The sequence below is a fragment of the Mobula birostris genome, chromosome 5 (genome assembly GCF_030028105.1).
Source record: "Mobula birostris isolate sMobBir1 chromosome 5, sMobBir1.hap1, whole genome shotgun sequence".
NCBI classification, from domain to species: Eukaryota; Metazoa; Chordata; class Chondrichthyes; order Myliobatiformes; family Myliobatidae; genus Mobula; species Mobula birostris.
Window position 1 is genome coordinate 84,817,835 of NC_092374.1, and position 13,843 is coordinate 84,831,677.

Sequence of the window (13,843 nt, forward strand, 5' to 3'; positions counted from 1 at the left end):
TGTGGCATGTCCAGTCCAGAGGATGTGAAGTATACAAATTCCTGCCTTTTCCATAGCTCACTCCTGATGTGCATCTCTCTGTGTTTCCAGCCTGGGGAAGTGATCTGGTCTGAGGCCTGTAACCAGGTGTGTAAGTGCCTGTCCAGCAACAACGTCCAGTGCACGGACACCAGCTGTGCCCCTGACGAGTACTGTGACAACAAGGGTGGTGTCCAGGGCTGTTATCCCAAAGGTAAAGCTTTCGGCTTAATCACCCTGTTTCCTCCCCATTCTGTCAGATATCCTATCCCCATCCAGTTTCAAAGTTGCTACAGCAACTCTTCTGCTACTGAGGTGCCTGCTGAACTCACCCACCCCCTTTCTGTCCTCCCCTTAGACTCGTCCATCTGCACCGCATCCGGAGACCCCCACTACACCTCCTTTGACAAGAGGAAGTTCAACTTCCAGGGCAACTGCACTTACGTGTTGGCCAAGCCCTGTAACTCCAGTCTGACCCCGTTCACCGTGTACACGGCCAACGAGCATCGCAACGGAGTGAAGACTGTGTCGTATGTCAAAGCAGTTCATGTCAGCGTCTACGGCATCACTGTGTCAATACTCAGGAACAGGGCCGTCCAGGTGAGAGGAGCTGGTGTTTAGTTTCACCATTGCTGGCTGGCATCACTGAAACTGATGACCAAGAGCTGTTGGTGGGCAAGGACTTGGGGGCGGGGGGGGGGGGAAGGAGAAGAAAGAATGATGTTAAGCACAGTCTAATCTAATGAAAGTAAAAAGAAACACAGAAATAGTCCTCATGGCCTCTTGAACCTGCAATATCACCGAGAAAGATCAATGCTGATCTGATTGTGGGAAAGTCTTGTTTGGCCTGCCTTTTCCCATAATTCTTTATTCTTCTAGAGAGTACATGAAGGGCTATTTCTGACATGAGAGGCCTAGGCGAGCATAGTTAGGACTTAAGTGCTGGAGTACCTGGAGTAGAATCGAGACGCGATACGAGACTGAAACAAGGACAGGGTTCTAAACTAGACGCTAGATGAGAAATCAAAGTTGAGCTGATGACTGAGCACAAACCTATGAAGGAATCTCCCACTTCTGCCTCCTGCCCAAGATCCACACACCTGCCTGTCCATGTAGACCCATTGTTTCTGTTTGTTCCTGCCCCACTGAACTTATATCTGCATACCTCAACTCTGTTTTATCCCTTCCTGGTTCAGTCCCTTCCTACCTACATCCGCGACACTCCGCAGTGAACTTTAAATATTAAAATCCTGGTGTCAAAACATGGCTGCCAATTAGTAGAGTGGGCCTGAATCTTTAAAGGGGCAGTGCCAGCTATAAAACCTGAAAGCTGGTGCAGTCAGGTGCGTGTCAAAAGAATTTCTCCCTGGATTAATGTACCTAGGCAGATTTTGAGTTCGAAGACTCCAAAGATGTATGATTCTCTTGGGAGAAATTTTCTTTCTTGTTCCTATCTATAGGTATTGGAATCTCTTATCCTGATTCTCTGCCACTATTTTAAGACTTCCGTAAGGCCATAAGACATTGGAGCGGAATTAGGACATTCGGCACATCGAGCCTGGCTGGCTGATGCATTTCCTTCTCAACCCCATTCTCCTGCTTTCGCACCCTGACCAGACAAGAAACTATCAATCTCTACCTTAAGTACACTGAATGACTTGGTCCAGGTGACTTCAGACCTTTCAGTTTCCCAAGCACCTTCTCGCTAGTAATAGCAACTGCACTCATTTCTGCCCGCTGACACTCTCAAACTCCAGGCTGCTGCTAGTGTCTTCCACAGTGAAGATTGATGCAAAATACATGTTCAGTTTGTATGCCATCTCCTTTCTCCCAACTACTACCCCTCCAGCATCGTTTCCCCAGAAGTGATGCATCTATCTTAACAGGAGTCATTCGTTTCTTAAACACTTCAAGAAGATGAATTTTCTAAACATCTATGAATGTTGGTCCAACATGTCTAATAATTGAGATGTTCTCTGGGACTATTTTGTATTTCCTTTCTCTTGTTCAATGTTTCCCTTATTCTTTAACACAGATGACAGGGTTTTTTCAATCATCTGTCCTCTATTCCCTCATTTCTGCTGTCACCTCCCCACCTCCCAGTTAGATCACTCTCCATCTTCCACTCACATTCAACAGGTGAATGAACGTCTATACAGAGTGACTCCACTGATTTTGTGCACTGCTTTTCAGGTGGATGGAGAGCCTGTGACTATTCCCATCCGCCCTCTCCCTGGAGTCACCATCAAACCTTCAGGCAAACACGTGGTGCTGCAAACGGACTTTGGAGTGACTGTACGTTACGATGGCAGACACCACGTCAATGTGAAAGTTCCCAGCGAGTAAGTATAGCTGGGCACTTGGCTCCCCCAGCAGTACGTGGGTGGGGTGTGTTTGTAGCTTGTGTGCTCTGACTATCGAAACAAATCGTGCAAACAATAAAAGTGAGCAAGTAAATTCAGAACTGAGGTTCACGAAAGTGAGTTCACAGACATGAAGTTAGTCATCACTGTGGTTGATTCAGGAGCCCGTTAGTTACAGGCCACAGCCCAGTTCAGCACAGACACAAGTAAACCTCACAAGTTCAGAGCTCAATTTGGCGTCCTCTGCACGAAGTTCATACTTCTTCCTGTGAGTGCATGGGTCTCCTCCCACAGTCCAAAGAAGTACCATTTAGTAGGTTAATTGGTCATTGAAAACTATCCAGTGATTAGGTGTGGGTTAAATAGGTGGGCCTAGATCATGGTCTCTTTGGGGTTTTTCCCTCTCTCTGTGCATTAGGTGTTTGATGTTTTTTTAATGGCATTTTTGGGATTTCTTTGATTTGTGACTGCCTGGAAGGAGACAAATCTCAAGGCTTTATAATGTATATGTACTTTGATAATAAAATAAATGTACTTTGAACTTCCATCATCCATGCCTCTCTCCACTACTTCCTGTTCATTATGTGGAGTCTCACGAGCTGATTGTGACCCACTGCACAGGCCATTCCCCTCCTGCTCACTGGGCCCAACTGCAGGTGCTCATGGCAGCCCAACCACCATTTTCACCATCACTTTCATGTACATCCAACGTTGGTCCCCCAATGTGCTTATGGCTCTTGTTCTGCCCACCCGCTGTCCCCAGCAATAACTTCAGGAATTCAGCAATGTCTCACACCATGCACTCACTGAAGCACCCAGACTAACCCACCAGTCCTGCCTCTTTCTCACTGATTCCCTTCCACGACGCACTTCATGGCCTGGCACCATCCCTCTGCCAAACCCCACATGTGAGCACTCCGGTCTCACCCCTGTCTCCCTCTCCCTCTGTCCAGCTACTCCGGCCAGTTGTGCGGCCTGTGCGGTGACTACAACGGGATCCCAGGCGATGATTTCAGAACTCCCGAGGGACAGGTGGTGAAGGGAATCAACGACTTTGGCAACAGTTGGAACGTGGACCAGAAGTAAGTAGCAAATAGGGAAGGAGGCAACTTATTTTCTGATCTCTATGGTCTTTTTTCAGTGAATCCCATGAAGATCTATGGGGATTCTTAAGATGAGAAAAGTTACAAGGATGCTGCCAGGACTGGAGGCCCTGAGTTATCAGGAGAGATGGAATAGATTAAGACTTTATTCCTTGGAATGTGAAAATTTGAGAGGAGATTTGATAGAGGTACACAAAATTATGAGGGGTATAGATAGGGTAAATGCAAGCAGGCTTTTTCCACCGAGGTTGTGTGGGACTACAGCTAAAAGTTGTGAGTTAAGGGTGAAAGGTGAACATGAGGGGAAACTTCTTCACTCAGAGGGTGGTGAGAGTGTGGTGCATGTGAGCTCAATTTCAATGTTTGAGAGAAGTTTGGATAGGTACATGGATGGGAGGGGTATGGAGGGTTATGGTTCCAGGGTAGGTCAATGGGAGTAGGCAGTTTAAATGGTTTGGCATGGAGTCGATGGGCCAAAGGGCCTGCTTCTGTACTGTACTTCTCTCTAACTCTATGACTGACAATGTGCCAATGCGGCATCGTTTTATTTAACCCTTTATTGTCTCATGGAGGAGACTATCACGGATTCACAGCTTTATTAGCCATTACAACATAAGGACTAGGAGCAGGAGTAGGCCATCTGGCACATCAAGCCTACTCCACCATTCAATAAAATCACAGCTGATCTGGCCGTGGACTCAACTCCACCTACCTCCCTTTTCCCCATAACCCTCAATTCCCCTGCAACGCAAAATTCTATGCAACTGTGTCTTAAAAAGATTTAATGTAGTAGCTCCTACTGCTTTCCTGGACAGAGAATTCCACAGGTTCACTACTCTCCGGGAAACACAGTTTCTCCTCATCACCATCCTAACTCTATTGCCCCGAATTTAGAGCCTATGTTTCCTCGTTTGAGTCTCACTCACCAGTGGAAATAACTTTCCTGCCTCTATCTTACCTATGCTTTTCATAATTTTATGCTTCAATAAGATCCCCTCTCATTCTTATGAATTCCAATGGGTTTAATCCCAGGCGACTCAAGCTCTCCTCATAAGCTAGCCCCCTTCATCTCCTGAATCGACCTGGTGGACCTTTCTCTGTACTGCCTCCAAAGCCAGCTCAACACACTCCAACACTGAGGCAGATTAGCCTAAACCGAGAAGGTCTGCAGATACTGGAACTCCAAAGCAACACACACAAAGTACTGGAGGGACTCTGCAGGTCAGGTGGCATCTATGGAAGTGAATAAACAGGGGATGTTTTGGGCTGGGAACCTTCTTCAGGACTGAGGAGGAAAGGGGGAAGATGCCAGAACAAAAAGGTGGGGGGGGGGAGGGGAAGGAAGCTAGCTGGAAGGTGATGGGTGAAGCTAGGTGGGTGGAAAAGGCCAAGGGCTAGTGATGGAAGAATCTGATAGGAGAGGAGGCTGGACAATAGGAAAAAGGGAAGGAGGAGGGGACCCGGGGAAAGTAATAGGCAGATAAGAAGAAGTAATAGGTTAGAGTGGGGAATAGAGGAAGTGGAGGGGGTGAGGAATTTGTGCACCAGAAGGAGAAATCGATATTCATGCCATCAGGTTGGAGGGAACCCAGACAGAATATGAAGTGTTGCTCCTCCACCCTGAGTCTGGCTTCATCTTGGCACAAGTGGAGGCCATGGATCGACAAGTCGGAACAGGAATGGGCATTAGAATTAAAATGTTTGGCCACCAGGACTTCCCAATTGTGGCAGAGGGTGCGGTGGGCCCAACAGAGTGGTCCCCCAATTTACGACAGGTCTCACCAATGTCGAGGAAGCTACATCAGAAGCACCGGATATAATATTGTACACAGCTTATCTGAGAATAACCTGAGGTTTAGCAGGTCCATAGCTAAAGCTCCTTATATCCACATTCAATAGTTCTGATTACATTATCCCAGAGCAAGAATCAGTTCATCAAGCAGTTCTCAAAATGGAGGTTACAGAGCAGCTTCACAAAATGGCATCCTCCATCTCCTTCAAGCACACGGCAAGAAAAAAAAACAATTGGTTCATCTGCTTCTACTGACCTTGAGCCGTTCAAATTTGACGTTTTCTTCCATATTTAAATTCTTCCATGGCCAACAGTATTAATCCATGCCTTCTCTTTCTCCATCACCCCCAACCTCTATCTTCATTTTCTCAGCTGTACCTTGACTGACACCGAGGTGACTCCACAGTGTCCTGAAGATGATCTTCAGATGTATGAAGGACCCTCGTACTGCGGGATACTCTCAGATCGTTTTGGCCCATTCACTGCCTGTCACTACAAGATTGATCCCATGGTGTGTATAGCAGAGTTGTGTTGTTTATACCTTTCACATTGTCTCTTCGCCTCCCTCGGTTATGCTCTTCTAGACCTCTTTGATAAGCTTCTGAGTGAAAAAATACCCAGCACCCGTGTTTGTTAATTGAGGACTTAAATGGTTTGTTGGGAAGCACCTGCTGACTCCTGAATTTGTTAATGTTAATTACACACAACTTGTGTGTCAAAATAAAAATATTGGCATTCGTGCAAGTTGAACCACATTAGCTCAGGACGCGAGAAGTTCTGAAATATGAGTTATGAATCTTCAAAGGAAGTTCACAACAATATTTCTGGGATTGAAAGGCTTGTTATATGAGGAATGTTTGATGGCTCTGGGCCTGTACTCACCAGAATTCAGAACCATGATGGGTGTCCTCATGGAATCCTATTGCACCTTGAAAGGCTTCGATGGAGTAGGTGCGGAGAGGATGTTTCCTATAGTGAGGGAGTCTAAGACCAGGGGACACAGCCTCAGAATAGAGGGGTGTCCTTTTGGAATGGAGATAAGGAGCAATTTCTTTAGCCAGGGAGTGAATCAGTTGAATTCGTTGCCACAGGCAACTGTGGAGGACAAGTCATTGGGTATATTTAAGGCAGAGGTTGACACATTCTTGATTAGTCAGGGGTATGAAGGGGAGAAGGCAGGAGACTGGGGCTGAGAGCAAAAATGGACAAGCCATGGTGAAATGACAGAGAAGACTTGATAGGCCAAATGGCCAAATTCTGCTCCTATATCTTATGGTCTTATGTCTGGTCCTTGCTGGAATCCTGAGGGAGTCTGAGGTGACTGCCCATCTGTCATAAGTACAGTCTGTGAATGAGACATCGTACTGAGGCCTCTGTTAGCTTTCTGAGTTGGACGAGAAAGATCCAATTACAGTCATGGTAATGAAGGAGAAAAGGAGTTTATCACAGTATGTGGACGAGAATATGTATTGCTCAGACCTTACCTAAAGTATTTACTGGATCTTGCTGTAGGTAGATGAGCCATCGAGTATTCTATCTCACAAGTCTGGCCATTTTTCAGATCTGTTGCTTCCATAAGACCAGAAAATTTAGGAGTCTGCTCTGCCATTTCATCATGGCTGATCTGTTTTTCTGCTCATTTCTCCCTGTAACCCTAATCAAGAATTTATCAACCTCTGCCTTAAATCTCTTGGCCTCCACAGCTGCCCGTGGCACTGAATTCTACAGATTCAACACTCTGGCTAAAGAAATCCCTGCTCATCTCTAAATGGACGTCCCTCTATTCTGAGGCTGTACCCTCAGGTCCTAGACTTCCCCACTATAAGAAACATCCTCTCCACATCCACTCTATCGAGGTCTTTCACCATTTGATAGGTTTCAATTAGGTCACCCCTCATCCTTCTGAATTCCAGTGAATACAGGCCCAGAGCCATCAAACATTCTTCATATGACAAGTCTTTCAATCCCAGAATCATTTTTGTGAACCTCCCTTGACCACTATCCAATGTCAGCACATCCTTTCTTAGATGTAAGCTGAGCTGCTCTGAGTCCATTGATTCTTCTTTGCAAATTTACATTCCACATCCTTCATTCATTTCCGACACATAAAGATGCTGCCCAGACTCATTAACGCCTTAACCTGAGATCCACTCCTCCCTCTCCCAGGCCTTCTTCAGGGACTGTGTGTACGACATGTGTGCGATGGACGGCAACAAGCAGCAGCTCTGTGAAGCCATCGAGGCCTATGTCACCCAGTGTCAGCAACACAACGTCACCATTCAACCCTGGAGGAATGAAACCTTCTGCCGTACGTAGCACAGAGATCACACACCACACCATCAGAGATTTTAACAGCTTTTGATCCAAGTGACCGCGCTGGCTGTGAAAACTGTTCCCTTTTCTTTCTGTGTAGCTCTCCGGTGCCCGCCGAACAGTCACTACCAGCCCTGTGCCTCAGCCTGTCCAGCTACCTGCCTTGAGCCTGGTCCTCAGCTCTGTGACCAGCCATGTGCCGAGGGCTGTCAGTGTGACAAAGGCTTTGTTCAGAGCGGAGACAAGTGTGTCCCGAGAAATCAGTGCGGCTGTGTGTACAATGGAACTGATTACCAGGTAAGAACCACGGTCTCATTCATGACTCTGAAATTAGTGTTGAAGTCATTGCCTTGTACGTTTATATCATCTGGTCTCAGTATCTTGTTCAGAACAATGTGAAGTGCAGTCTTCCAGTCGACACATCCAACATTGACCTTGTCTACATAATGCTCTTGATATGAAGGATTCCCTTTACATTAGAATCAGAGAGTCATAGAAAAATACAGCACAAAAACGGGTCCTTCAGCCCATCTACACCATGCTGAACCATTTAAATTGCTTACTCCCATTGACCTGCATCAGGACCATAGCCCTCCATACCCCTACCAACCATGTACCTATCCAAACTTTGCTTAAACATCGAAATTGAGCTCACATGTACTACTTGTACTGGCAGCTTGTCCCTCATTCTCACCACCCTCTGAGTGAAGAAGTTTCTCTCATGTTCCCTTAAACTTTTCACCTTTCACCCTTAACCCATGACCTCTAGTTGTAGTCTCACCCAAACTCAGTGGAAAAAGCCTGCTTGCATTTACCGTATCTAATAGTATCACAATTTTGTATACCCCATCAATTAACCCCTCAATCTTCTACATTCCAAGGAATGAAGTCCTAACCTATTTGATCTTTCCATGTCACATGTGGGGATGAGTGGACCTAAAACAGAAACTATCTATATCGGTTATTGGCCAGGAAATAGGATATTCACAAAACTGTAAAGAATTATGATGAGTTATATTGCTGAGATGGAAATGATAGGAAGACTAGGTGAGTGCAGGAGGAGTTTCTTAGTTCAGCTCTTCTGTTTTTGGGCAGACCTTGATTGACTGTGATCTACTGTGGGATATCCAGAGGAGATGAGACACAAGTGCAATTCTCACTGACAATCAAGTGAACTTCACTTCTCTACACTTCACCCCTCATGTGCATCTCTCTGTTTCTACAGCCTGGGGAAGTGATCTGGTCTGAGGCCTGTAACCAGGTGTGTAAGTGCCTGTCCAGCAACAACGTACAGTGCACGGACACCAGCTGTGGCCCCGACGAGTACTGTGACAACAAGGGTGGTGTCCAGGGCTGTTATCCTAAAGGTAAAAGGTCAGGGGTACTGGGTGAGGGATGAGTTTAATCATTCTTTTTCCTCTCCCTTCCTATTTTGTTGATTTTGCCTAGTTGTGACTATGGCAACTCTTGATACATGGACTTAACTCACTTTTCCCCTCTTCCTGTTCTCCCCTCAGACTCGTCCACCTGCACCGCATCTGGAGACCCCCACTACACCTCCTTCGACAAGAGGAAGTTCAACTTCCAGGGCAACTGCACTTACGTGTTGGCCAAGCCCTGTAACTCCAGTCTGACCCCATTCACTGTGTACACGGCCAACGAGCATCGCAACGGAGTGAAGACAGTGTCATATGTCAAAGCAGTTCACGTCAGTGTCTACGGCATCACGGTGTCAATACTCAGGAACAGGGCTGTCCAGGTGAGAGGCTGGGGTTTGCAGTCTTTTAAATTTTATTTTAGTGAGATTTAGTGCAGAGTAGGCCCTTCCCGCCCATTAAGCCTCGCTGCCAGCAAACCCTGACTTAACCCTAGCCTCATCGTGTGGCAAATTACAATGATCAATTAACCAGTTGGTCTTTGGACTGTGGGAGGAAATCCACGTGGTCACAGGGAGAATATTCAAACTCCTTACAGGCAGTGGCATGAATTGAACCCGGGTCACCGGTACTGTAAAGCATCGTGCTCACTACTACGCTACCATGCCATACCGGTTGATGGGTTAATTGGTCATTGTAAATCATCCAGTGATTAGGCCATGATTAAATAGGGGGGTTGCTGGGCAGTGCAGCTCTAAGGAACGGAAATGCTCATTGCATTTGTGGTACCACTCACACTGACCAGCCAGGAGATTTTTGTTCAGAGAGGGAATTGAAGTTGAGGGAGAAGAGCCATTGATCTTAAGGTTTAACTCCTCCGCAATCTATTCAAATGAAAAAAATAAGGGAAGAGGTACAGGAGAGGATCATATGGCTGCTGGAGCCAGCTGTACCACTGAGAAAGGTCAAAGCTGCTTTGATCCTAGGCTAAGGAATACTTCCCTGCCAGTTCTCCGTAATCCTTTACTAAAAGTCTCTACCTAGAAGATATTCCAAAGTGTTAGGATTCTGTGGACAGACAAGCAGCACCAAAGCATTGACCTTCCTCTCCTTACTCCACCAAAAGCATCAACTTCTCCCCCACCACCCACCATACAAGTAATAGCAAAGCCCCCAGAAGCCATGATCTAGAGGCCATCAACAACTACGGTCCATCCCAACACTTCGATACCTCAGACAGGGAGAGAAAGATAGCGCTCCTGCAACAGCAAGAGAGGACACCAGCTCACTGTTTTGATTTTGCAATCTGCCACATCGCTTGTCCGAGTTCCCTGACTTGAGGACCAACAGACTCCCACTCAACATGGAGAGAGGGAGAAAGAGGATCGCTCGAGTGCAGGGGCCTTCCAACAGCAGCGCACACCATCTGTTGACCTGATGTTTCAGTCTCCTGTGACGCTTCAGTCAGCGACATCGACGAGGAATTGGGTCGTACTAAGGGCCACACTCCGGAGGCCTGCCTGGGGATATTGAAACGACAGGCTGCTTAGCGAGTTCCGAGAATGAGAACCCACTGCCTAGGGTGAACCCTAGTTTGAGCTGTAGCTGTAAATCACAGACTTCGACAGGACTCCAGCCACCTTGAAAGAAAAGCGGCATGAAGAAAGAAGAAGAAGAAACTTTCGTAGATGAAATAGAGGAGGTCACTTGGGTCTACAAAAACCTCTGGCGCACTCACACTCCTCAGATTCTATCCTGTCAATAACACTTGGCATCTTAAAGGTTTCGTTTAGAACACCTTTTTAAATCCCAACTAGTGTGGGTCCAACATGCTTCTTCACGAGATGTCCTCTGAGATGTTTTCCCTTTTCTTTAACCATGGCCTTCCCTCTAACACTAATGACCAGGTTGATAAAGTCTCCACTTTTGCTATCGCCGCTCTTCTTTTCAGCCAGAGCTCCCTTCTCCACCTTCCACTCACTTCCAACAGATGAATGAACACCTGTGCTGATTGACTGCCAGTTTTCTGCTTCTGCTGCCTTCCAGGTGGACGGAGAGCCTGTGACCGTTCCCATCCGCCCGCTCCCCGGAATCACCGTCAAGCCTGTGGGCAGACATGTGGTGCTGCAGACCGACTTCGGCCTGACCGTGCGCTACGACGGCAGACACCACGTCGATGTGAAAGTTCCCAGCGAGTGAGTAGAGCCAGAAGCCACCCTCCTGGCTGTATGAGGTGGGATGGGATTGAAGGTTGTGCGCCTCACTATCAATGTTCACATCTATCTTGTTGCCCCTGCACAATAATCACCAGATTCCCTACAACCTGGCCTTGCTCAGGACCACCTTCCACTTCCATGTTGTGCTCACAATACCTGTCCCTACGCCGCTGTAATGCTTACTCTGTCTGCAAAGTTCAAACTACATTTATTATCAAGGTATATATACTTTATACCACCTTGAGATTTGTCTCTCTACCGGCAGCCACAAAACAAAGAAACTCAAAGGAACCCTTTGAAACAAACGAAAACCATCTGCACGAGAGACAAAAACAAATTGTGCAAGCAAACAGCGCACTGAACTGAAGTTCACAGGAGTGATTCCACAGCCCTTGGTTGCAGGCCACGGCCCCAGTTCAGTGTAGTGACCTGAATCTGCTCATCCCTCGCCTCCAGCCCTGACACCCCAACCTTCTCAATCTGCCTTGGTGCTCAAATTGTCCAAGCCTCGGGTCATTCCTTGCTCTTGGATCCGGGCTCCACCGTTTTGATACGCTCGTAGGCTCGAGCCTCGCCATCTCAATTCGGACAGTTCCCAACCTTTCCAATTCAGCTCAGGACTTCAGGTCTTTCCTTGCTGTCGGGACCGGCCTCGTGCACCAGAGCTGTACTTATTCACAGCACACTGATTGAATGTGACCATTCATTCACCAACTCCATTGCCCCACCATACCCCACCACTTCCTTTCCTGGTTGTGACCCACTTGAGGGTCTCAGTACGAGCCAGCCCCTCCTGCTCATTGCGCCCAACTGCACATGCTCATGGCACTCCACCTATCATTTTCACCTTTGCTCTCGTGTTAATGATACCACATCCAATGTCAAATTGGGACGATGGGAGCCAGGCCCAAGAGCATGTTGTAGCAGCAGGGTCTGGGGCCCAGAGCAAGGAATGACCTGAGGTTTGGACGATATAAGCGCCAGGCTAGGTCAAAAAGATCAGGGGCTGGAAGCAAAGGTCGGGCCAGTGTTCAGCTCACTGGTGCACAAGTTTTAGCCCTCTCTACACTGAACTTCAGCTCACTGCTCCAAGTGGTTTACTCATCTCTGCACTGGGCTGAGGTCGTGGCCTGCAGTTAATGAGCTATGGAATCAATTCTGTGAACTTCAGGTCTGAATGCTATTTATTGTCTGCACAATTTGATCTTTTTCTCTCTCCGCACATTGGGTATTTGATAGTCTCCTTTTGTTGTCAATGGGTTCTTTTGGGTTTCTTTGTTTTGTGGCTGCCTGTTAGGAGTCAAACCTCAAGGTTGTATAATGTATTCATACCTTGATAATAAATGCACTTCGAACTTTGACCAATGTGCCCACCACTGTTCCTGTGCCTCTCTTTCTGCCCACCTGCTATCCCAAGCAATGCTTTCAGGACATCATGCCCTGCACACACATTGAGGCACCCAGACGTCCCACTAACCCCTCCGTGTGCAGAATCTTTCCCACCAATCCCATTTCATCCACACTGATTTCCTCACCCCCCCCCCGAAGTATTTCATGGCCCAGAACCTCCTCTGCTAACCCCTGCATGTGACCGCTCTGATCTCACTCCTGTCTCCCTCTCCCTCTGTCCAGCTACTCCAGCCAGTTGTGCAGCCTGTGCGGTGACTACAACGGGATCCCGGGCGATGATTTCAGAACTCCCGAGGGACAGGTGGTGAAGGGAGTCAATGACTTTGGCAACAGTTGGAACGTGGACCAGAAGTAAGTGGCAAATAGGGAGGAAGACAATTTGTTTCTTTGTTTCTCCATCTCTACAGTCTTTTCTCAGTGAATCTGTTGAAGGTTTGTAGGGATTCTCTGAATAACAATAGTATGTCAAAGTGACATAATTAGTTTAACCCTTTATTCCAGCGGAGAAGGCCATGATTGTTACCCATTTATCCACCCTTGTTGTTCTGTCCCGTGGCTTGTGGTGCAGCGGGTGGGAACCATGCCATTTCTTTAGTATTTTTCTTGTCTGTTTTTTACAAGGCCGAGTTGCTAGCTCAACACTCAACGCAGCACGGATGGAAAGTGTGCAAGGAGCCAGCTGGATTTGAACCTGGACCACCCACCTCAAAGTCCCGTGCAGATGCCACTCCACCAGCCAACTTATTTATCCACCCTTACAATGATCAAAATTATCTGGTCATTATAATAAAGTTTTTCATATTTTTAAATAGATATTATTATTATTACATCAATCAACCTCTACAATTTTGAGGGAAAGAAGATTGAAAGTACATTTATTATCTAAGTACACATGCAGTATGCAACCCTGAGATTCGTCTTCCCACAGACAGCCATGAAACAGAGGAACACCATGGAACCCGTTCAAAGAAAAACATCACACAAATGGCAACAAAAAAGGACACACCACAATCAACAGCACACTGATGATGGCTCCTCTTGTGGTGACGAAACTTTTTCAGATGAATTGCCAAGATCAGAGAATAACTCAACCCAATTATAAAGAATATTAGGGAAAATGTATTTGAACTATCTGATGAAGGGCTGCAATAAAACATTTAAGGAGGCTTGTGTGTAGCATTAACACTCACAGCCTGTAGTTAAGTTGATAGGAATGTTTTTGTGCTTTTAGTTGTCTGTAATTACAGATAAG

General features: G+C 46.7%; 1 protein-coding gene across 1 annotated transcript in view; it reads left to right on the forward strand.

Moving 5' to 3' along the window:
- The window catches only part of zanl (zonadhesin, like), a 245,673-nt gene that overhangs the window by 106,222 nt on the left and 125,608 nt on the right, over positions 1 to 13,843 (forward strand). Inside the window, exons 29-39 of the mRNA XM_072259463.1 lie at positions 91 to 232; positions 377 to 618; positions 2,212 to 2,360; positions 3,335 to 3,463; positions 5,649 to 5,787; positions 7,443 to 7,584; positions 7,690 to 7,886; positions 8,815 to 8,956; positions 9,107 to 9,348; positions 11,012 to 11,160; positions 12,814 to 12,942. Of these exons, the coding sequence (XP_072115564.1) occupies positions 91 to 232; positions 377 to 618; positions 2,212 to 2,360; positions 3,335 to 3,463; positions 5,649 to 5,787; positions 7,443 to 7,584; positions 7,690 to 7,886; positions 8,815 to 8,956; positions 9,107 to 9,348; positions 11,012 to 11,160; positions 12,814 to 12,942 (1,802 nt within the window). The remainder of the gene's footprint in view (positions 1 to 90; positions 233 to 376; positions 619 to 2,211; positions 2,361 to 3,334; positions 3,464 to 5,648; positions 5,788 to 7,442; positions 7,585 to 7,689; positions 7,887 to 8,814; positions 8,957 to 9,106; positions 9,349 to 11,011; positions 11,161 to 12,813; positions 12,943 to 13,843) is intronic.